Source organism: Madurella fahalii, assembly GCF_045866475.1.
Source record: "Madurella fahalii IFM 68171 DNA, scaffold_5, whole genome shotgun sequence".
Taxonomy (NCBI): Eukaryota; Fungi; Ascomycota; class Sordariomycetes; order Sordariales; genus Madurella; species Madurella fahalii.
Genome location: NW_027263975.1, coordinates 3,052,310 through 3,075,007, shown reverse-complemented (window position 1 = coordinate 3,075,007; position 22,698 = coordinate 3,052,310). Strand labels below are relative to the sequence as shown.

At 55.7% G+C, this 22,698-nt stretch overlaps 9 protein-coding genes across 9 annotated transcripts; 4 read left to right on the top strand and 5 right to left on the bottom strand.

Annotated features, from left to right (window-relative positions):
* Positions 1 to 599: 599 nt before the first annotated feature.
* On the bottom strand, positions 600 to 1,706 carry MFIFM68171_09507 (HNH nuclease domain-containing protein; the record flags this gene model as incomplete). Its single annotated transcript, XM_071064926.1, has 2 exons — positions 600 to 971; positions 1,059 to 1,706. The coding sequence occupies 2 exons, from the start codon at positions 1,704 to 1,706 to the stop codon at positions 600 to 602; spliced, it is 1,020 nt and encodes a 339-aa protein (XP_070921027.1).
* A 1,457-nt stretch (positions 1,707 to 3,163) lies between these two features.
* On the bottom strand, positions 3,164 to 4,012 carry MFIFM68171_09506 (Phospholipase/carboxylesterase/thioesterase domain-containing protein; the record flags this gene model as incomplete). Its single annotated transcript, XM_071064925.1, has 1 exon — positions 3,164 to 4,012. The coding sequence occupies one exon, from the start codon at positions 4,010 to 4,012 to the stop codon at positions 3,164 to 3,166; it is 849 nt and encodes a 282-aa protein (XP_070921026.1).
* Positions 4,013 to 4,442: 430 nt separating this feature from the next.
* PRP22_5 (DEAH-box ATP-dependent RNA helicase prp22) lies at positions 4,443 to 8,110 on the bottom strand (the record flags this gene model as incomplete). The annotated part of the gene is made up of 4 exons (XM_071064924.1): positions 4,443 to 5,294; positions 5,349 to 5,934; positions 5,985 to 6,245; positions 6,303 to 8,110. The coding sequence occupies 4 exons, from the start codon at positions 8,108 to 8,110 to the stop codon at positions 4,443 to 4,445; spliced, it is 3,507 nt and encodes a 1,168-aa protein (XP_070921025.1).
* A 771-nt stretch (positions 8,111 to 8,881) lies between these two features.
* On the top strand, positions 8,882 to 9,563 carry MFIFM68171_09504 (Stress response RCI peptide; the record flags this gene model as incomplete). The annotated part of the gene is made up of 3 exons (XM_071064923.1): positions 8,882 to 8,939; positions 9,010 to 9,077; positions 9,156 to 9,563. 3 exons carry the CDS (start codon positions 8,882 to 8,884, stop codon positions 9,561 to 9,563), a joined length of 534 nt encoding a protein of 177 aa, XP_070921024.1.
* Positions 9,564 to 10,177: 614 nt separating this feature from the next.
* Positions 10,178 to 11,743, bottom strand: MFIFM68171_09503 (Argonaute siRNA chaperone complex subunit Arb1; the record flags this gene model as incomplete). Its single annotated transcript, XM_071064922.1, has 3 exons — positions 10,178 to 11,036; positions 11,088 to 11,472; positions 11,554 to 11,743. The coding sequence occupies 3 exons, from the start codon at positions 11,741 to 11,743 to the stop codon at positions 10,178 to 10,180; spliced, it is 1,434 nt and encodes a 477-aa protein (XP_070921023.1).
* Positions 11,744 to 13,508: 1,765 nt separating this feature from the next.
* MFIFM68171_09502 (Kinase) lies at positions 13,509 to 14,860 on the top strand (the record flags this gene model as incomplete). Its single annotated transcript, XM_071064921.1, has 2 exons — positions 13,509 to 13,576; positions 13,639 to 14,860. 2 exons carry the CDS (start codon positions 13,509 to 13,511, stop codon positions 14,858 to 14,860), a joined length of 1,290 nt encoding a protein of 429 aa, XP_070921022.1.
* Positions 14,861 to 15,550: 690 nt separating this feature from the next.
* On the top strand, positions 15,551 to 17,240 carry CLP1 (Cleavage polyadenylation factor subunit clp1; the record flags this gene model as incomplete). Its single annotated transcript, XM_071064920.1, has 4 exons — positions 15,551 to 15,586; positions 15,725 to 16,583; positions 16,648 to 16,914; positions 16,969 to 17,240. The coding sequence occupies 4 exons, from the start codon at positions 15,551 to 15,553 to the stop codon at positions 17,238 to 17,240; spliced, it is 1,434 nt and encodes a 477-aa protein (XP_070921021.1).
* Positions 17,241 to 19,523: 2,283 nt separating this feature from the next.
* On the top strand, positions 19,524 to 21,468 carry GPR1 (G protein-coupled receptor gpr1; the record flags this gene model as incomplete). Its single annotated transcript, XM_071064919.1, has 2 exons — positions 19,524 to 19,729; positions 19,797 to 21,468. The coding sequence occupies 2 exons, from the start codon at positions 19,524 to 19,526 to the stop codon at positions 21,466 to 21,468; spliced, it is 1,878 nt and encodes a 625-aa protein (XP_070921020.1).
* Positions 21,469 to 21,893: 425 nt separating this feature from the next.
* MFIFM68171_09499 (Class I glutamine amidotransferase, putative) lies at positions 21,894 to 22,695 on the bottom strand (the record flags this gene model as incomplete). The annotated part of the gene is made up of 2 exons (XM_071064918.1): positions 21,894 to 22,184; positions 22,240 to 22,695. The coding sequence occupies 2 exons, from the start codon at positions 22,693 to 22,695 to the stop codon at positions 21,894 to 21,896; spliced, it is 747 nt and encodes a 248-aa protein (XP_070921019.1).
* Positions 22,696 to 22,698: the final 3 nt, after the last annotated feature.

The following is a 22,698-nucleotide window of genomic DNA, read 5'->3' as shown; positions in this document are numbered from 1 at the left end:
TTGACAGCGGCCTTTCGTGCAAGCTTCAACAGCTTGATACCAGCATGGCCATCAACTATATCCCAGGCCATCATTGCCTATTAAAGGTTATATGATGGCGGACCAAACTGCCTATGAAACATAATTGTAGTGCGCAGAACGCTGGCTCGTTCCAGTTTGCGAGGGCCAAGGGACCAGCCTCTAAAAACTAAGGGCAGGCTTAACGGTTGAAGTGCTTAGCAAGTATCGCTTACCAAAAAGCCATTAAGCGGCGGCCCTGCAGAGATAAAGAGTCTGATGGCAAAGATAGGCCACCTGTTGTGAGGTCTGCGGCGGGATAATGGTGGAGGTGAGGGCCCCAGCTCCCAACTAGATTGGTGACTATGTGGACGCTTGTGCTTAGGTCGGATTTACATCTCTATACCGATGAGGTATAAAGGTGTAAGATAAACGGTATTGTGATTAAAGAATAATATGGATACTTATAATACAGATTTACCAAGGAACTACTCAAGAAAAGGAGAAAATTATAGGTGAAGAAGACTGCCGGGAAAGATATATGCAACCAGTTTTGTAGATGCGAATATGCGTCTTGTGAGTGGGATGAATCAGGACAGCCTCTACTCTCCAAGCCCCTCAACAATCTCTTCGATAAGATCGAAGATCTTGTACCGAAGCCTGTGCTCCGCCTCGACGGCAATCCAACAGGTAAATGCGATGGCTTCCTCAGTGATGTCGCCGGACTGCGGTCCTTGGAGGTTGAGGTCTCTGGTCAGCTTCTCGGAAAACCCGGAAGCATCCTGCGGCGAAGACAACCGGATGTTCTCGAGGACAGCGGCAGCCGAGGGCGCGTCTGCAGCCGGATAGCGCCGCAACTTACCGAGAAACAGCCTCTTCTTGTTGGGCGGGTAACCGAGCCTCTCGGATTTCTTGTACGAGGCCCAGCGGTCCTTCTCAAAGGTGGCGATAATGTTATTGTTTGCGTCGACGAGCTGTGCGCTATGTCAGGTTTTGTTTTCCTTGGGAGGTTCCCGAAAGTTGCTGGGCATCATTGGGGACACTCATAGACAGGTACGTACCTTGAAGTCGTGTGACACGCCCTTAAGGTTCTTGAACGGCCCCGTGAGGAAACGCCGGGTCCCCTTCCATTGGCATTCGTACCCGCCGAGTTCCCACTTGAGGGTGCGTCTGAGGAATGCGGAGCGGCGCATCTTGAAAATAGCAACGAGCCCCTGCACCTCCCGTGGTTCCTCGATGGGATCCGGGAGCGGTTTCTCGGGTATACGGAAGAACCTGCGCGCTTTCTGCTTGCGCTCATGCTTCTTGCGCTTCTTGCGCTTCTTAATGTGGGCCTCATTCTCGAGCACCTCGCTCACGCCGTCTCCGATCTGGATCTGGAACGAGTTCCACATGCCTGCACGGAGGGCGCGGGCGACTGGCCTACTGCTGTTGTTGCTTGTACTGAGGCCCGAGTACTTTGGGTTGTCGCCTCGGTAAAAGACGGGGCGCCATGAATCGCGATGTTTCTGGGGCACGGGGTTGACAACAAAGTACTCCGCGGTCTGATCGGGGTCGTCGTGGCCGAAAAGGTGCTTGCGGCCAAAGGCTAGGCGCCGGTAAAGGTTTAGAGTAGAGGCTGGGGGCTGTCCAGAGATGGCCAGCTTCTTGTTTTGGGAGGCCCGATGCTGCTTGTCCGCGGCAATGTCGCTGTTGTTGATGGAGATCATCATGGGTGGCTTGGCTGGTTCGAGGGCAGGCCGCACATGATACCGCCAAGGCAGACACAGAGCCTCAGTGGGGTACAGTACGTATATACATGTCTAGCCCGTTGTCGAAATTGCCTTTGCAATGGATGCCGCGGGTCCTCATTTAGTAGCCTCATCCGTGATAGAGAGCAGGCCCGGGATCAGCGACGTATGAGCCTTAGAGAGAGCGATCAGCCCCACATTAAAACGATTGAGTTAACAATCGGTGTTGGGCCGCAGACACGAAATACGAGCCGGAATGATGTTACGCCGTATATGCACCATTAAGAACATGAGGATTAGGAAAGTCTGTTGACAGTGTACAGGGGCATTTCTTGCTCGCTTTCAGCCTGACATGATCAGAAACATCAACAATGCCCACTAGTATCAGCGAGTGGCCATCTTAAAATCCATACGTAACCCTGAAATGTACCCCAGTTCAATTAAGTAGCCATTAATAAATCTCTGTAACGTTGAAAATAGTAAATAAATAAATGAAGATTTAATACGGCACACTACGTTTGGGCATTTTGATAATTATTCTTCTTTCTACACCGTTCTACCTTAAAGGGGTGTGCCGGTCCTTCTACGGCTAAAGAGATAGGTGGAAAAACGTATATCAACAAATAATAGGGAATGACACTAGTAGAAGCCAATTGTCGCAAAATAAGGAACCCTGTATAAGGTGGCTACGTCAATAAGAGAGAAGTCTGCGAGTGGTAAGGAGAGTAGGCCTGGAACAAGAGCTGTTGTTCGAGGACCCCAGGAGAGGGGAAGGCAAGGGGTATCTGCACATACAGGATGGGGAAGGCAAGCTTGAACGGTAGGTGCAATTGAGGAAGCAGGAAACGAGCGAAGGGGTGAAGGAGGAAAGTGAAGAGCACGAGAAAGGTACATCGAAGGGGAGGGCTGCTTTCCATTAATGCTGCAATGCTGCGGATGCGCCAACCATTTTGCAGTCACCACAGAAATGTCCACCGACCCTGACAAAACTGCTGCCGTTCTCCCAATATGTGTTGATGATCCGGACCAATGAAGCCTGGCGTGTGATGGGAACAGGCCGGACGACTACGCAAAGGGTGCGACCCTGTCTGCAACACTGCAGTGAACGGGATGCTCTATGATCAAGTATGGCCATGGGAACGGCAGATATTACCGTTAGCCGTTGCTTGGAGACCATCGAGATTCCTAACCTGCCGCATCTTGGTACCACATGATGTCTGCTATATACTCGTATATGGCGACCGTGTTTTGACCGAGACTTACCGAGCAACGTAAGCACGCTGCGCGACGCAAGTTATTCAAGCAATGGTTTTCTATAGCTACGATTATGATGTCTACATCTTCTTCTGCCCATTTCCACTTTCTGACTCGATCGTACTTTACTCCTCCCGTATATGCGAGCCATTGATCATCGCCAACCGCCACCCAACCATCCCTCAGGACAAGTCCTTCGCCGCGACCGCCTCTGCTCCCGCACCAGCGGCGCCATCCCCATTCTCCAACACAACCCTCTCCAAGAACTCGACCACATCATTCGCCCCATCCGGCTCTTGGAACCAGTGCCCCCCGACCGGATACTCCTTCCACTCGACCGACGCCCCAAATCCCCTCAACGTATCCCTCAACCCCCTCCCCCCCTCAATCTTCACCAACGGATCATCCACACAATGCTCCAACAGCATCGGCGTCGCCCTAAGCACCCCATCCACCCCAGGCCCAAGCGTGCCGTCCAACCCCAGCACCTCCCTCATACCCTGCAGGCCCCTGCCGGCGAACGGACACCGAGCACAGAAGCCCATGAACGCCGCGAGCCTGCCGCCGCCCTCGAACGGCACGTCGAGATTGAACAGCGTGTGCACGCCCGTGGCCGCGCCCATGCTGATGCCCGCGAGGACGACGCGGTCCCACCGCCCGGCCAGCGCGCCCGCCTCGCGCGCGACCAGGTCCCGGATCCGCGGCACCATCTCCCGCAGCCCTTCGGCCTGCACCTCCTCCCGGTCGGCAAAGTCCCGCACGTTCCACACGTCGAACCACTGCGGCCAGACCTCGGGCCCGCGGTGCGCCGTCGCCGTCGCCGCGACCGGCCGCGGCGGCGCCTGCGGGAAGACCCATTTGAACGAGGGGAAGGCGTCCATGAGGCTGCGGCCCCGCGCGTCCCGCCAGTAGGACAGGGCCCGGGTGAAGGACTGGATGTTGTCGCCGCGGCCGTGGAGGAAGATGACGGTGTGGGTGTGGGTGCTGGTGGAGGGGGGGTAGATGATGGTGGGGAGGTCGGCTGTGGACATTTTTCCTTTCTGTTTCTTGGTGGTTGCCGGGTATTACTGGATCGGTCGGGTTCGTATGTGGTTGTGGTTGTGGGATTGGATGCATGATGGTGAGCCAATATTTGAAGATGGTGAGCCTAACCGCAGTCTGCCTTTTGGTTAGCGCTGCCTGTAAGATTTGTCCGGCGGCCAATCCTGCGCTGTAATCGTTGCCACAATTAGGCACACGTATCAAAGGAAAAGGGAGTATCCTCTACCACAGGCGCGGTAACCGACCCTGGAACGTAGTGGGGCTAGTGCTTGCCAATCCGACAGCCCAACCTCAGGGCCATGCTGGAGAAGTAGTTGGATAAAAAGGGGTATCTTATTTTCCTATCTCTAGGACCACTAGATATCGTCACAAACGCTGAACAGTTCATAATTTCGCTATACGATACAAGAAGTGTTCCATCTAACCCCAAGTACCGCCTCCACCACCTGACCGGCCCGCTCTCCGCTGGGCGCTCAGCCGCCAGTCATCCTCCCCGGCATACTTATTATACAAGGGCTGTATCCTCTCGGCCTTCTTCCTCTTGGAGAGCTTGTCCGTCGGGGCTACCTTGAAGAACGTGGGCGCCGCCTCAACCAGCCATTTTGGCTCGATGCTGGTCGTGAAATGCATGTATTCGCGTGTGGTCAGCACCAGTGTGTGATAAATGACCCACTCGGCCTGCTTGCCAAATAGGGCCGAGCTCGGGTGCAAGTAGACGGGGGTGCCCTCGATCAGCGTCTTGTAGCCCTCTTGGGGATCCTTGCGTGCCGCGTTGCGGAAGAAGCCGCTGCACAGCGCCTGTCGGATCTTGTCCGTGTCCCGCCCGCAGCTGATAATGGGATGCCGATGACGCTCCATGATTCTCACAATCTGTGTGCGCACGTCCTTGGCACGGCGCATAGATCGTGCCTGGATGAAGTTCTCGAAGCACCACGGGTTCGAGTATCCGTTGTTCTTCCATGAGTTGTATACATTCAGCAATGTGAGATGATCGCCGTGGGGGTCGTGGAACTTGGCCTTCTTCTGGTCGGCCACGTGCTGCTTCTCCTTCGGTCGATAGAAGATTTGCAAAAGATTGAGCATCGAAACGATAGTGACCATCTCGTCTGAGCAGCCTTTTTCGACCGAAGCAATCAGCACCTTGGCAAGCGGAGGGTCCATAGGGAAATCGGCCATCTTTCTTCCAAGTCGTGTCAGCAGTCCTTCGTCGTCGAGCGCTTCCAGTGCATACAGCTCCTCGAGTGCTGTAAGCATGGTATTGACCGGTGGAGGCTAAACCAAGGTCAGTACGCGAAGGCATTCTCAGAGAAGTGGGGAACTACTTACATCCATGAAGTCAAAGCGTAGCAAATCGTTGATGCCCATAGCCTTCAACAGAAGGATGGTAGTAGACAAGTTCTGCCGCTGGATCTCAGGAATTGTTGTCGGAAGCATTTCTGACTGATATGCGGCTTCCGTGTACAAGCGGAAGCACTTCCCCGGTCCTGTTCGGCCGGCTCGACCAGCTCGCTGATTCGCCTGTGCCTGTGAAATAGGAGTGATAACCAGCGAATCCATCCCCAGCTTCGGATCGTAGGCATTCTGCTTGACAAAGCCGGGGTCGACCACATAATAGATGTGGTCGATCGTGATGGACGTCTCGGCGATATTGGTGGCAATGACAACTTTACGACTCCCGGGAGGTGCTGGGTCGAAAATCCTACTCTGCATCTCGCTAGGGAGCGCAGAGTAAACCGGAAGTATGATGAGCTCCGGCACGTTTGGCCCGAGCGCCTTCATCCTCTCGTATAGGATTTCACAGGACGTGTCGATTTCCTCTTGGCCTGTCAAGAAGAGAAGAATGTCGCCCATTGGCTCGCTCAGGTGGATTTGCATCACCGTCGTCAACGCCGCATCGAGGTAATCCGATTCCCTGAACAAGTTAGCCACGTGCTACCATCGGTAACGACAAGGAACACGTACGGTTCCCGAGAGTAGAGAATCTCGACAGGGAAAGTCCGTCCGGGAATCGTGAAAATCGGGCAAGAGTTGAAGTACTCGCTGAACTTGTCGGCATCCAACGTGGCGCTTGTGACAATGACTTTGAGATCTTGCCGCTTTTTCATTGTCTTCTTTAGTAAAGCGAACAGTACGTCCGTGGCGATGGTCCGTTCGTGAGCCTCGTCGAGCATGATAACCGAGTATCTCCTGAGGTCGGGATCTATCAGGATCTCTCGCTGTAACCTATATTATAGTCAGCACCGTAGCCAGACTGGGTCAAGAGGCCAGTGAGATATTTACATTCCGTCCGTCATGTACTTTATCTTGGTTGCCGGGCTGGTGCAGTCTTCGAATCTAATGGTATAACCAACCTCCTGGCCGAGCTGGCATCCCACTTCTTCGGACACGCGCTTTGCAACCGAGACAGCGGCCACGCGACGCGGTTGTGTGCACCCGATGATTCCGTTGTTCGTGAACCCGGCTTCGGCCAGGTACTGTGTGAGCTGCGTGGTTTTCCCCGAGCCGGTTTCGCCCACCACAATCAGAATTTGGTTCTCCCGGACAGCGTTAATGAGCTGCTCTCTAAAGGCGAATACTGGCAAAGACTCGCGTTGTTCCTTGATAGACATGTTGGTCCGTCTGCCGAGAGACTGGTCCTTGGGCACAACCGCCCTCTTCCACTCAGGTACGGCATCCGGTGCTGACTGTGATGCTTGGGCGCGTTTCCTCAGATCGCTGGCGAACTGCCGACTCTCGGGATCGGCCATGGGATCTTGCCACTGCGACGCGAGGTCAACCTTGGTTTTGTCCTCCTGCGCATCGGCCTCTTGTTGCCGCATCTCCTTCCTCTCCTTGGCCAGGTTGGCTCCTGCCATGGCAGCACGATTGAGTGAGCCGTCAGGTGCCTTAACGACGCGGATGGGAGACAGCTCAAGCGACTGCTTCGTCTGTCCCGCCAAAAACGGGGGTTCTTCGTCTCGGATCTCGATATCAATGTCCTCCTCCAATTCCATCGGCGCCTCTCCCCTGAGTGTTGCATTGTACTCCTCCTCGAGGTCCGGATAGTCTGATGCCTTGGCGATTCCAGCGGCGATCATCTGCCGAATCTCCCATCTCTCTGGTGACGTCAACCTCTTCTTTTGCTTCCGCGCCGCTGCGGATGCCTGGAAGGACCCGTCCGTGCCGTTGTTCATGTCACCGGGGGCTCTCCTCCCGCCACCCAGAGCCTCCATGTTGGCACCAGACCCTATCCTCATCTGCGGTGCGAGATCCATGCCCGTTTCTTGGTCGACATCCTTCATCGAGAGCCCGATGCGATTGCCCTCGAGCTTGATCACCTTGACCTTGACATCTTGTCCCCTAGCAACAACATCCGACGGGTGGTTGACTCGTTGCCCGAATGCCGATATGTGTACCAGTCCATCCACCTTACCCCGGACGCCATGCAAGTTCACAAAGGCGCCAAAATCCTTGATGCCCGTGACATGACCGTCGTAGATCTTGTAGAGCTGCGGCGTATCATCCAGTTCCTGTGACGGTGGGCGGCGGAACATTTCGTCGTCATCTTCGTAGCGATCGTTTTTCCGCCGGCCTCGCGGAGGGGACCGCGACCTTGACCTCGACCTCGACCGGTACCTGTCCTTGCGCTTGCGTCTCGTATCATCTCGGTAGTCGTCTGGGGTACGGCTGCGTTTCCTTGACGGCTCTTTGCCCGCCTTCTTCGGCTCTAAACTCTCCAGCAATGCCAGAGTATCATCGATTGCATCCACCTCCTTGTCCGGAATCGCCAGTCCCTTGAACACCTTCGTCTTTTGCTCTGATGACTGGCCAGGTTTCTCGTCTTCCTCGTGGCGCGTGCCGTTCTGTTTCCCCTTGAATTTAGGGTGCATAGCCAGGACAAGGCGGTCGATGCTTTCTACCAAGCTGGGTGGAAACTCTGCACCGACGGTGGCCAGCTTGGCCTTGAAGTCTGCGAACGAGGCGCATTCCAGGCGCTGGGCGATGACGAACTCGGCAAGCGTTTTCTCGCTGATCCCCAGATGATTCTGCAACTCGGACGTGACTTTCGACACGAGCGAGAGCAGTTCGAGAGACTCCAAGTCATCCATCTTGTCGTCGATTCGGTGTCGGGATAGCTCTGATGTGAAGCGGCGAGAAGAGGACGGCGAGCGGCCAATTTAGAGCATGCCAAGAGGTCAAGGCTGCGAAGCCCAAATTCTGCCGGGAATTTTCCGACCGCCTTCTGCACTCCACCGCCGAGGCCCAAGCTAGGTATGCGACGCTTATGTATTGAACAGCACTGGGCCCAAGCCGATAACAACAGATAAGGTACAGTACAGTAATTACTACACATGAACCGATCCCGCAGAAAGTGGATGCGAAGAAAGAGAGGAAAGAAGAGCAAATGACTAGCCCAATGGGAGAAATAGATAAGAAAAATAAAAATAAAAAATGGAAATAGAGTATGTCCGTTACTCCTAGGATTCTTAGGACCGCATTTTTTATCTTAAGGCACGTTCCGTGGAGACTCTTGTACTCCAAAGAGGCTCCTTCATTTATTCGCTCTCCATCTGAGCAGACGCTCATACTCTAATGTTTGAGCGTGCCCAGTGAGTCTATAACCCTAACCCTCTACTGTTCCCACTTCCCCAGAGCACAGCCCTGGAAAGGACAAGCGTTCATGCACATTACGCAAGCCCCTGGCACGCCACCCAATCTGCTGAAAGCCTGACACCCCCAGACCCATTCTTGCATCACCGGTCCCGCAGTCGCTCGACAGTCCGTCTTCCCAGTTCCCAGACTACTTTATCCTCCCAACCACTAACATTATCATCTTCACCCGCTTCCCATAGCTCATTTCTATGCCCGACTTCATCGTCATGTCCGCAAACGACATTTTTCTCGGTCTTCTGGCCGTCCTGTTCCCGCCGCTCCCAGGTTCGTCAAACCGCACAGCCCCGCAGCAACGCTTGGCTGCCTCACTTAACTAATACGACCATCCGAACAGTGTGGGTAAGGCGCGGCATCTGCTCGCTCGACTCCCTCCTCAACATCCTCCTCTGCGTGCTAGGCTTCGTACGTCGCCCCCTCTCCACCCCTTCCCTTCCCGGAATTCCCAAAAACTAACCAATCTCCCCCGCTCCCCCGCCGCAGGTCCCCGGCCTCCTCCACGCGTGGTACATCATCGCCAGGCACCCCGACCCGCCGTACGATTACGACTACCAGCCCGTCCCGGGGTCGCAAGGGCGGCACCAGGATGCCGAGCATGGGCGCATCTATGTCTTCGTGCACAACGGCCACGGCCAGGGCCAGGGCCACGCGCCGCAGCAACAAGGCGTCCAGCCCAAGTATGGCGGTCCCGGTGGGCAGGCGCCCATGAACTACGGCAGCACCTCGCAGGGCGGTGGTTCCGCCTCGGCTCCGTCCCAGCCGCCGCCGCAGCAGCATCAGCAGCACGAGCACGGAACTGCGGGCGAAGCGGGCCCCAGCGATGGCGGCGCCCCGCCGCCGAGCTACGCGCAGGTCGTCGCGGGGGATCATAAGGTTCAGACGCAGGATTAATTGAGGATGTCCTAGGGAGGGGTCCTGGAGATGGCAGAAGCGGGCGAGGGGTAAATCCCTGCATGTCCCTTTGGACTGGGACACGGTGGATGGATCTGGATTTGGTTTCGAAGGCGAAGGGTATAGCTGGTCCGCTCTGGAGGGATTATTTCCGCGCTAAGTTTGGCATTATGAGGCGTTGGGCAACGCAGGGATCTATTGATATGGCTGTCGGGCAGGCATGGGATGTGGATGGATTTCACGATTAACCTCACTCCACTGTTTGGAGATGGCCTGCTAGCTAAGATTATGCTTTATTGGAATTCGAAACGTGTTTTATATGTAACATTCATGTTTATTCTTTTGGCTTTCTCCAACCACACGAAGGTTCGAAGCAAATGCAAGCCGCGTAGAGACGAGGGCATTTCCATCCGGGTGCCGCAGCCGACAAGCCGAACAAGAGCGGCGTTCCATTTAATAGGGACCGGATTCCTCAGATTTAGTTCATTTCTCTACCTGCTTAGCCGTGAGGCTCCTCGTCTAAATCCAGTGGCCAAACCATTGATCAACCTCAACCTGGTTATGACTAACACACCGGTCGGACGCACCAAAAGTACCCCTAAATCACCGAGCCTCTAATCATCTGCATCACCAATGGGAATTCCTGCCAAGATATCCTCATTGGTATCCTGATCGTGGATGTTCGGCGCCGGACGGGGGTTGAGGACAGGCTCCTTGAACCGGAACATCAGCTCCTGAGGTAGAAAGACGTAGAATGTCGGCTTAACGTCCTTGATATACTTGATGAACTTGATGCCGACATTGAGAGTGCAGACGCCCATGGCTAGCTTCATTCCTACCTTCAGCAGTTTCAGGATATCCTCTTCCAAGATGAACTGCGCCTCGCCTGCGACCCCCTCCGCAACCGTGTCGGCCATGGTGTTATCCCAACCATCTCGAACAATAACTGGGCGTGCGGTGATGGTACCGCACGGCTGGAAGCCGGGGTAATCCATGAGGTGTGTGTTGACAGCCGCGTACTTGGCTCTAGTGGCGGCGTCGGGGAGATTGACCTCGCAGACCTCAAAGGTCTGCTCGGCCATCCCCGTAACCACCCACTCCTTATCAGCTGAAATACTTCTGTCCCTAAGCAAACTTGCTAGGGTGACTGCCTGACACATCTTCGCACGTTTCCAATCAGGAGCCATCTCCTCTCCGTGACTGCCAAAAGCAGTGAAAAACTCCTCGTCCTCCTTGCAATGAAGGGCTCGGAGTGCGCTATTGAAGGCTCCAGGAAGTAGATTCACGAGCTCCCAGGTAGCAGGAATCTCTTCGAGGGCTTGCGCACAAACTTTCTGGGCGTTCTTGACGTCTTCTGCATACTCAGGACAGACGTCATGCATATCCACGTACTTGAGGAAGTTTAAAACCACCTCCACGCCCATGCGGAAGTGTTTGATGTCGGAGTAACCCATGGCGGGGAGATGCTCAGATCTGCCAGGTTTAGTATTCCTGAGATTGGGAGAGAAGGTGTGAGAAACTCACAAGAATCCCGCTGCAATGCCGGTAAAGTCAACGTCCCAGTGCTCCGGAAAATTCGGGTTGTAGAAACGGAGATTGCGATTCCCTTCACCGCCGCGTTGAATCACGTCGTCGGCGGTCATCTCCCGAGCAACCGCTTTGCTCGTGCCTTCCAGGACATCCTCACCCAGGTCGCGAGTGCCTTGGAATTGACGGACGGTGGCATCGATTCCGCCAAGAGTGAGGTATCTGGAGAACAGGTATTCGCGCTCTGGGCTCATGCGGCGACGGGCACGGAACCGCTGGATACACTCCTCGATGCGGTCCACGAAGGGGCGGTGCGGTGCGTAGATGACGTTCTTCTCCTCGTCATGCTCTGCTGGTGTCACGGGTGCGTCGCAATAGAACTCTGGCATGCGTAAGTCATTTCAAATCGTGGCGAAGAACTACCGAGACCACAGCGCCATCGCTGTTAGGCATGGGAACTTACCCTCGAACCCGGTTACTTTCTTCTTGGTGCGACCAGCGCGATTGTTTCGCTTCTTCTTCTTTCCATCTTTGCTCCTGTCAACTTCCACTCGGATCCCACCGATATCGATATGTTGGGACGCTTCCGCGTCTGCCGTGTCATTCCGGGTTTCCCGCTCGGGAGCTGAGCCACCCTCCCGAGGTGAAGACATACTCGCATTCTCCATGGGTCGGTGCGAGGACCTTGATAGGCGGGCTACGAAATCTCTGTGGCTGTGGCGACCAGGTCCAAAGAAAGATATCCGAGCTTGTTTGCTTATTTGGGAGGAAGCCCAGGAAAAACTACCAATCGAAGAGGGCAAGGTGGGTAAGCTTGGTCGGTAGGTGAGAGATTGGAAGGGCAGAAACAGGAAGCAAGGCTCTAACGTTGAGAGATTTGGGCAACTTGTGCGAAGGATATAAGAAGCGGAGGCGGAGCAAGCTGCAGAGAGAGAAAAGAGAGGGGAGGAACGACCCAACTAAAGCTTCCATTCGAAGTACGTTGAACGGAAATGAAAAGCTCCAGTGAAACCTTGTCGTTGATACTGAGCTGCTGAGAGAATGGGCCGCCAACTTGCAACTCCAAGACACTCGTCTTCCTGATAAGTTGAGTTTGGAGAACGAAGCTCGATCTCCAGAGACGGACGACTTGGCGGGTCGTTGGTGTGGAAGCTGTTGATGATCCCAGCCTGCCATCCGCAGAGATGGAGACAAGTATCGAGATGCACATTTCTGCGAAGCACGCCCAAACCCCGGTTAACCACCGCTTACCATGGAAAAGGTTAGTTATAACAGACAGGCAAGCTACAGGCGAACAACATTGACCTTGCTGAGTTGTTCTCACCAACAGATTCGCGCCGCTCAACATCTTTACATATGGGACGTCAAAGAATGAGCGAATGTGAATAAAGTTAAGATGCGTCAGTTGCTTGGTTTCCCGTAACGCTCCCCCCCGGCTTCCCGCAGTCCGACTCTCCCGGATTCCTCCAGAGTATGTATCGAAGCCAGCTATGAATGGGTAAAACGTGACAAAGTGGCAGCATCATGAAATGCCTACGTACCGAGACCCCTGCCTTGTTTATAATCGTATCTAGACTCGTTTGGTGGACCTGCTCTCTTCGCGGCAACAGTTCAACACTTCGGCAAACGCTAACGAGCGATTGGGCGCACCTACTCCAAAGACCGAGAGGGGGAGCAAGTCCAACCGTAGCTGATTGGAATTTCTGCTTTCAATAGATAACTCGCATGAAATACGTTCCAATAACATTTAGAGGAAGGCGAGGCAGAATGCGCGGCCGTGGCTGTGAGACAGATTTTTTTTTCTTTTTACCGCTGCATTCGCGCTGTCGGAATCGGTATCGTCCTTCTGTTCCGCCTTGCTCGGATGTTGCCGCCGCCACAAAGAGGCCAACTGGAATTCAGCCCCAGCGAGACGAACGGGGCGGTGACGAAAGCGAGCGAGGTGTCTTGCAGGTGACCCTAACCGAGTTCTGCAGCCCCCCTGGCCCCGTTCAAGATCCCATTGGCTAATCTGCTGGCTTCCGAACATTTGGGCTGGCGAAGCGCCCCGCTGTTGCGAATGCAGGAGACCCCTCCCACCATTCTGGGCTCCCGGGGCGTGCTTCGCCCCGTTGTCGCGCGCGCACGCCGATTCATCCCATCTCGGTCTCCTTTGGCACTTTCCCCTATTGAAAATGCCATGGTTTCCTACCTCCTCGATAGGGCCACCTTCAAGTTCCAACTCTTAGTTGAGCGCTTCATCTCCTCGCGGTTAGCTTGAGACTTGTACGCCCACCCAGATGCAGCTGGTTGCGGCCCAAACCCTCCTCCCCCTCCATTTAAGTATCGACGGCCGAGTGGCCAAACCTCGCCGGGTCGCCGACATCCTTTGTCCAATTTTCCCGGTGATATATGACACCACCAGTCGCGACCAGCAGAATGGCCGGCACCAGGGAACTCCCGAACCATGCCGATCTCCAACCGTATAATCTCGCAGTTGCGGGACAGTGAGTGTTCACACCACCGTGGCGGACGCGCGGACGGCCTCGTATGCTAATCGTGTCCGCAGTGAAGGCACCCTCTGCGACCCTGACGGCGAGCTCTTCATCAAGCCCTGTGTGCAGCAAGAGATTGATTTTTACGAAACGGCGTTCAAGGAACACCCGAACTTTGCCGAGCTGATGCCCGTATATCTCGGCACGCTTTCGCTCAACGACATGACCGATGTCAGCTCGGTCAACGAGCAACTTCCCGTAGTTGCCGACCACATGAGCCAGGGGATGAAAGAAGAGGCGATACGCATGGCCAAGGTAGCGGCGGCGGAAGCAGCGGCGGAAGCAGCGGCCGATGTCCCTACGCCACCAGATGGAGTTACGTGGAAGCCGAATAACAACAGGCGAATTGCCACGAACAAGTCGGTCGTCCTGGAGAACGCCGCGTATGGCTTCAAGCGGCCCAACATCCTCGACGCAAAGCTCGGCCGGCGGCTATGGGCCGACGACGCACCGCTAGAGAAGAAGCGGCGATTCGACGAGATCAGCAAGACCACGACGAATGGGTCCCACGGCTTCCGGATAGCGGGCATGCGTGTGTACAAGGGCTCGGACAACCCGGAAGAATTGGACTCGGAAGGCTACAAGATCTACGACAAAGACTACGGGAGGTTAGAAGTCAACAAGGATAACATTGTGCAGGAAATTGGGAAGTTCATCTTCAACGAGCGGGCCGGTATCGACGAGGATCTCGGGAGGGCCATCGCGCAAGCGTTCCTCGAAGACCTCAGACGGGTGGAGCAAGTCCTTTCTAACGAAGAGACTAGGATGTACTCGGCGAGCCTTCTCTTTACGTTTGAAGGGGATGGTCAGGCGCTCCGAGCCGCCATCGAGAAGGCGGCCCCCAGCTCGTCAAGCTCGGAGCAAGATAAGATGAAGGGACAGGGTAGAGATATCGCTGCTCCCATCTCCACGTCCCGCATTGACAGTGGCATCGTGGTAGACGACAACGGCGAGTTTATTCTCTCCCGGGGAAGTGACTCCAACATGGGGGCACAGATGTTTTCTGGTGCCATCGAGGGTGACATCAAAGTTCTCGAGCTTGCGGGAAATATCGCTGTCGACGAAGAGGATGATGATGATGATGATGATGATGAGTTCTCTGACTTGCCGCGGATCTACTCGCTCAAGTTGATAGACTTCGCGCATGCCGAATGGGTACCTGGTAGGGGCCCAGATGAAAACAGTCTACTTGGCGTTCGGAGTCTGATCAAGGTTTTTGAGGAGTTATCTCGGTAGGGAATCGAGGTTTTCATTTCTAGGCGTTAGAATTGGCGATCGGCTGTGTCTCCGGTGCAGAGAGACATCATGAACTTCCCGAGCAGCAGCCAGCGAGCTGTGCATGCATTACGTTGTGTTCTGGAAAAATACCCCCTTGCTTCACATTAGACATTGCTTTTTATATATCATAGATCCTACATTTAGAGCCCATGCCATGATCTACGAATAATTGTTCTATGTACCCACTGGCTTGTCTTTGCGTAGATGAGCGTAACGTGGGTGGAACTGGAAAGGTGTGGTGCCTGTGTGGTGCTTGTGAACAAGTAAAATCAACCCTTTGTTAATGCAGCATGGCTTTGGCAACGATTCCGGTTCCGGTCCAAAACACAAACACATCTTTCAATTGCTAGAACACAGATATTATAGCAAGGAGTAGATGATCTAAAGCGAAGGTCAACGAGCCAATTAAGCGTTTAAGATCTCATTTTCTGGCAGCAAGATTGTGACCGTAATTTCTAGAGATCCAGCGTTGGCGGGAGTCTAGTGTACAGTAGCACGCATGGACCCTGGGATATCACTGCAAGTCAGACGCTAGCGAACATGCGGCCCCACCGTGGTGACAGGAGGTTGTACGCCTCTTCCCCATATCGAACCCGGAACTCTCGATACCACCTACAATCGGCGAATCGCGCAAATGAGGTAGATACGATGTCTATTCCGGGCCTGGGCCAGATTGCTTCGCAGGTACGAAAATTCCCCGCCCATCAATTCCCATAAGTCTTCCTCTCCATTACCCCAGACCATCATCCACCCACCATCCACAACAGCAGCATCCTCGAGAACCCTCCCAGCTAACGACGGTCGTCACCACAACGTGCACAGCAACCCTCCGCCTCGACAACCCGCACCATCGCCCTCCGGCCCTTCTGGGAATGGCGCTTCGCGGTGCCGCGGGCCTCGGCCGCGTCGTCGGGCGTGTCGGTGCGCCTGACGAGCGGCACCGCCGAGCGCGACGGCACCGAGCTCGCCCTCAACCACAGCTACACGTTCGCCCGCACCAAGTCCAAGATCCTCACCTACACGGGCTGCGCGCTCGAGGTCAGCGGCGACGTCGAGGACTACGTCGCGCAGTACGCCGCCCCCGAGGACTCGCCCGCGCTCGGCCACCTCAACCTGCACTTTGCGCTGCAGGCGCAGAGGAAGGCGGAGGGGAAGACTCAGCATCAGCACCATCATCATCATAATGGTATTGGAAGGGGAGGGGGAGGGGGTGGGGGAGGGCCGAGGGTCATGATCTGCGGCCCCCGGAACACGGGCAAGACGACGCTGGCCAGGACGCTGGTCGCGCTGGCGACGAGGGTGGGCGAGCAGCCGCTCATGGCGAACGTGGATCCGAGAGAGGGGCTGTTGGCGCTGCCGGGGACGGTGAGCGCGGCGGTGTTTGGGACCGTGATGGATGTGGAGGAACCCGCGGGGGGGTTCGGGGTGAGCAGCACGCCGAGCAGCGGGCCCAGTTTGGTGCCCGTGAAGCTACCGATGGTGTATTACTTTGGCAGGGAGAAGGTCGAGGAGGATATGGCGCTGTGGAAGGACCTCGTGGTGAAGCTGGGGAGTTCGGTGCGCGCCAAGTTTGCGGCTGATGAGGTGGTGAGAGCCGCTGGGCTGGTGCTGGATACGCCAGCGGTGACCCCGGGGAAGGGCGAAACCGAGATTCTGACGCATGCCGCCAAGGAGTTTGCGGGTAAGTTTGTTCGAAAACGGCCCGTGTCTGGTAACCGGGGATGGATGCTGAATGAGATTGGTAGTGAATGTGGTCGTCGTTCTGGGTTCTGCCGGGCTGAGTGCGGAGATGCAGCGGCTTTTGGAGAACGAAAAGACGGCCTACGGGGAACCCATCACGGTTCTTCTTTTGGACAAATCCGATGGCGTTGCGGAGCGGAACAAGGACTTCATGAAGTTCATCCGTGAGGCTACGATTAAGGAATACTTTTTCGGCGACTCGAAGAGGACATTGAGTCCATTCACGCAATCCGTTGGTTTTGACGACGTGGCTATTTTCAAGGCGCCTGACGGTAATAGTCCCAACCGTTCTGATCTAGGGGTCTTTATCACTAACTCTTCCATAGAGACGGATTTTTACGACGATTCCCAGCAGACCCTTGAGCCCGCTGAGATCTCGGCAGCAATGTCCCACTGGACGTTGGCGGTGATGAACGCCTCTGTCAACGACCCGCCCGAGACGATACGACAAGCACCGGTCATGGGGTTTGTGGCGATCGCCGATGTTGACGAGGATAGGAGGCGGCTCAAGATCCTTTCTCCAGTCAGCGGCAAATTAGGGAATCGGCCCATGGTATGGGGTCGGTGGCCTGAACCGTACATCAACCTGCTTGGGTAGATGTTCGTCCCCTGTTGGGGAGCGAAGTTGCTGCATTTTCTGGCGTATATTTTAAGGCCGGGTTTTGGTCTGGGGGAAGGCGGCGCATACGGTAGCGTTTTGTTTCTAGACCTGGTATGGCCGAAAGCAGTCCCATCTTCGCAATCCTAGGCCGCGTTCAGCGGTTGCTCGACGTCCTCCTAAGAACGGGTTAGCCACAGCTAGCGACGTCCCCTAAACCGCACCGCATCTGGGGATGCTCCCGTCAACTTCAGTAGCTGGTGCATGCTGCACTGTCCGTTCCAGCATGACCAAACTGTTGGTACAGTGCATGAGGCAACGCTGGGACTGGGCCGTGATCCGGTACACTGTGGCCTCTGATTCATCGAGCCGACCTATCACCCCTTTATTGTTATCTCTGGTTTTGACTTGCTTTTTCTTAGGCTTGTTTGATGTTGGTACGGAACTGTTTTGCTTTTGCCATGTTGACACGGAGAATGGATGCCCTGCGCACTGGTGACTAAGGTATTCAAAACGTCATCCATCTTCCGAATCCCCTTCAGCCCTCTGTCTCCTACGCCCGTTGATATTGGACGCCTTGGCAAGATGACAACTCAACCGTGGTCCACACCGTCGTCCTCTCAGTTTCTGTGTCTTCGCAGTTTACAATGACAAGGGACTCGGCCGTGGCAAAGGCGATCGAGATTTACCGTACATGTACTGTTATTATAGCGCAGTTTTAGTCATAGCTAGAGAGCATGAACGTGCTTGCGGTGTGTCTGCAACAGGCGGAAAATATATCTTTGTTCCAAAAAGCGGCGTTGCCTGGAGGATCACAATTAACAGTTTGATCATGCGCATTAGGGGTTGTCCCCCCACGCTTGATCCTTGCCCGCCGGGCAGGGCTCAGAGGCACGTTACCCCAGTGGAGCAGTGGACAGTACGAGGCAGGGGCCTCACGGTCCGCCGCGCAAAATCGTCGTAAGATCGCCATGGCCCAAAGTTACCCAAACTCCCAAAAGAGCAGGGAAATTTAACAGCGCCGGATGACCGTTCCGGTCGGATAACGCCCTACCGTGGGCACCTGTACCCGGATCTGGCCAGTCCAGACAGCTGGGACCGCCCTTATGCACAAGATCCGGGGGGGGGGGGGGGGGGGGCACCATTTCTTGGTCACTGCAGGTGATCTCGTCAGCTGGCGTCTGTTCTTATTCTCCTCTCTTAAGGCCTCCAGCAAGCAAGACAACTGTGGCATGACCTCATGTGCCCATCCAGCTATGCTTACTCTGCCCGCGACGTTGGCCGTGGCCCCAACCACGTACGACAGCCAAGAAATGCCCGACGGGGATGAGCAGGATGATTCACTCTGGCTCCCGATGGCAGTCCCAGTCTGTTGGTTCGGGCTTGACTGTGGCGGTCTGTTTGTGGGCGCAATCTCAGCAGCGCCCGCGCCAAACGTGCTTGTTTTCTTTTTTAGTTTCCCTACCTACACTAGCGTACGGACGTACCCCCGGCGCCTCGAGGACCAGTCATCGCCAACCACATCTCGTGATCCGTAGGTGTGGCCGTTTCGCAAATGACACACCCCCCCATCCCGCACACCAGCCGGCCTCGCAACAGCTAGTGCTGCGTTTGCGTTTGCATTTCTGGAGGCACTGACCATTCAGCGCTCCCCTCAAGTCCAATCCACTTGACTAAATACGCGTCGGGATAACCAATCCGGGGCTGGACTCGGCCTCGACTGATCATGTCGATCCGCAACAGGGCAGCCCCATCGTTCCGCGCTCACCTTTTGCAAGGGGGTGAGTGGGATGTTCTTTGCTTCTTTCCCGTAATCTTGGAAGAGTAGCATTCTGATCAAACGTCTTCCCACGCAACGTGTTGCACGTTTTCTCATAAACATTACCTCATTTCCTCCCGTCTGTTTGCCCAGACCACGGCCAACGCCAACTGAAATGTCTCAGCTCCAACACGCCCAACTCCAACCTTGTTACTTCGCAACTTTGCCGCCGAGACAACATTGAATTTCTCCCCCTCCTGCTGCGAAGCGCCACCAAAACGCTCCTTGCCCCTTTGGACTTGGAAAGATTGTGTCCCGCGCAGTCGTGGTTTCCATCATCTCGGACCATATTGGTCGTTTTCCCCAAAGCAGCGACTCAGCAAGCAAGCCAACGCCGTTGTCCATGATGCACCAAGGCACATATGAACAGTCATCTAGACGGTAGCCAAGGCTGAAGGTCCTGCCACTCGCCGGATGGGACCCTTTCGTTTTGTTGTGACGGGCTTCCATGGAGCTCCCAGAGGATGACTACCCTTCGACTGCTCGACGGAACCGCCGTCTCGGAACCGATGCCGTCGATGACACCCGAGAATGCGGCTGCTGATGAAAGCTCACAAAACACCATCCGTCTTTTGACGATTCTCTCTCTCGTATTCGCCTCGATCAGTGTGGTGTCGACCCTGCCCACACTCTACTGGTTCGTGAGGATGAGGCGAAGTTTCCGGCACGAGCAAGTACCCTGTTCTCACCAGTGAATTAATGTGTTTTTTTTTTTTTTTTTGCTAAGACTTGATCAGGTTGATCTTGCTGTTGATCCAAAGTGACATCCTCAAGTCTACGGCCTACGTCATCTTTCCGATCGTGAGCCTCGTCCGGGGCAACGTTGAATCAGACTCGACGTTTTGCCAACTCAGTGGTTTTACCCTCGCAATCGGCATCGAGTCCGCAGATGTCGCCATTTTGTTGATCGCGTTACACTCGGTCATGTACATCTTCCGTCCGCGATCAGGATTGTACCCTTATCGGCGGGTTGCCTACCTGGTGTTTTATCTGTTTCCAGCTACCACGGCTAGCCTCGCATTCATCCGCGGCTACGGGTACGAGAATGTCGGCCAGTACTGCTATCTCCGGACCGACAGAACCTGGACTCGGCTGATGCTCAGCTGGATCCCTCGATACTTTATCTGCATCAGCATCGTTCTCATCTACGCATTCATCTACCTGTATATTTGGAAAAGGATAGGCGATTACGGGAGGCGGAGCTCCGAAGCCGTGCAGCAGTGTCGATGGCCAAGCGCAAGCGGCAGCGTGCCTGCAACTCCCCGGATCTGCTACCATGGATTGATCCCATCTACACCAAGCTCACGGCGCACTTCAGTGGTGGACACGGTGTCCGCCTCCAAAGACCGGCGGAGACCTGCATCATCGATTAGCACCATCCAAACGGGGAATGGCAGTGCACAGGCGGAAATCCAATGGAACTGGACAGGCTTCACGCAAGCCCAGTCGCTAGGACGCAGCACCCCCGAAGCGGACGAGACGGGCGACCCTCTCACTCCTGATCTTCCTCCCATCTCCTCGCCGCCGCCGGCGCATAGTCCCCAACCCCGTGCAGCTCCGATCACCGACTGCCCACCCGCCCGAGCTAGCCGGGATTCTATTCACCATCCGCCTCTAGCCTCGTCGACCAAGCGCCCAAGCCACTCGGCAGGCCCCAACGACAGCGCCGGACACAAAAAACGCATCCACTCCCTCACACCTCTCCTCTCGCGGCTGCACAAGATCCGCACCCGCACGGCCTCATCGTCCTCATCGATAGCGGAGCCTCACCACGCGGCGCCGCCGTCCCCGCCCGCCCCGCTCTCCTCGGTCGCCGACGACTGCTCCTCGCCCACGGCGGGCGTCGTCTCGCAGCAGCGCGACCGCGTCCGCCGGCAGCTGCGCTCGCTCTTCGTCTACCCGCTGGCCTACATGGTCGTGTGGCTGTTCCCGTTCGTGTCGCACATCCTGGGCTACGACGACAACAACAACAATCCGGACAGGGCCGCTGGCGGCGGCGGCGGCGAGGAGGATCCCCGCTGGCTGCTGGTGGTGGGCATCATCTCGCTGTGCGTGCAGGGCGCCGTGGACTGCGCGCTCTTCATGCTCCGCGAGAAGCCGTGGCGGCACGCGGCCGAGGGCAGGGGGTTCCTGGGCTCGCTGTGGAGCATCGTGCGGAGCCGCGGCGGCGGCATCGCGGGCCGGACGAGGGAGGAGATGCTCGTGGACGGGCGGCTGGCGAGGGAGAGGCGGGAGGAGGAGATCCTGGTGGAGCGCGCCGCCAGGGAGGGCAGCGTCGGCAGGCCCAAGGCCGTCAGGGAGTGGTGGGAAATGGACGGGGACGGCGGTTCGGATGATGATGACGACGACGACGACCAGGGCACTACCCGCGAGCGAGCGCACGGCGAGGGTAGGCAGGAGATGGTTTGATTGGTCGGTTGTTGCATGCATGCATTTTTTTTTCCCTTGTTTTTTTAATCTTTTCTCTGTTTTGGCATACCAGGTGAGGCTATACCCTTTAGTTTAGCGTGCATTTTCAGGGGCGGGTTGGTTTGGTGGTTTCATACATGGGGCAAGAGGCTACGGCAGTCTCTCGGCGTTTTTGGAGAGTAGGATCCTCGAGTCTGGGAATAGCGGCCACTTGGCGTTGAGCATGGTGCACGTCGAGGGTGCACAGTTTCCTGTTTTGGTAATAGAGAGCGTGAGACTCACAGTCGACGATCTTTTGCAGTCGATAGTCCCGACGGAGCGCGGGGTGATCACCACGATGATCGACTTCTTGGCGTGGAGTCGATTCAGGGTCCTTTCCGGGTTCAACAATCCCCCCGCCTAGCCTTATCGTAGCGTACATAGTATTATTGATCTTGTAAAAACTTGAGAAACACCTGAGCCATCAATACTCCGTCGTGATGGTCCCCGTTCCGCTCCATGCCGCTTTGGAACACCTCGTCCGTGAGTAGGCCCGTCTCGTGTCTTAGTTCGAGAATCTCGCGCATGATGTCCTCCGTAAACTCTGGGTGGCCTTGCACCGTGATGACCCGCCCGGGTATGACGAACCCATGATTCATGCACTTGTCGGTCGAGGCCAACAGTTCGGCACCAGCAGGCACGCTAAACACCTGGTCGCGGTGCATCTGCTGGATTTGCTAATTACATCCTTTCAGGTCACTGCATCCAATAAGGTCGAGTGTGATAACTTACCAACGTCTCCCTTCCCCCGAATAACTCCTTCCCTTTCTCCGTCAACCTCGTTTCCGTTACACTCACCTCCCAGCCGGCGTTGCTTCGCGCCACGAGCGCGCCCAGTGTGCGCGAGACGATCTGATGCCCGAAACAGACTCCGACAACCCGGACTCGGTCGTGAATCAGGGCCTTGCGCACGTACTCGACTAGCGTGAGGATCCACTCGTCATCATCAAAGGCGTTGTATTTGGAGCCGGTGATGAGGATAGCATCGACGCTATCCAAGGAAGGGTAAGCTGTGGACGGGTTGTGGACCACATCGTGGCCGGTAAGGATGACCGTGGCTTCGAGAGGTGCAGGGGAGACGGCCCGCTCAAACAGATGCTTGAAGACGCCAAAGTAGCCTTTGTAGCGGGCGTCGGCGCCGGGAACCGGGGTGTCGGCTTCAAGGATAGCCAGGCGGAGAGGGGCCATTTT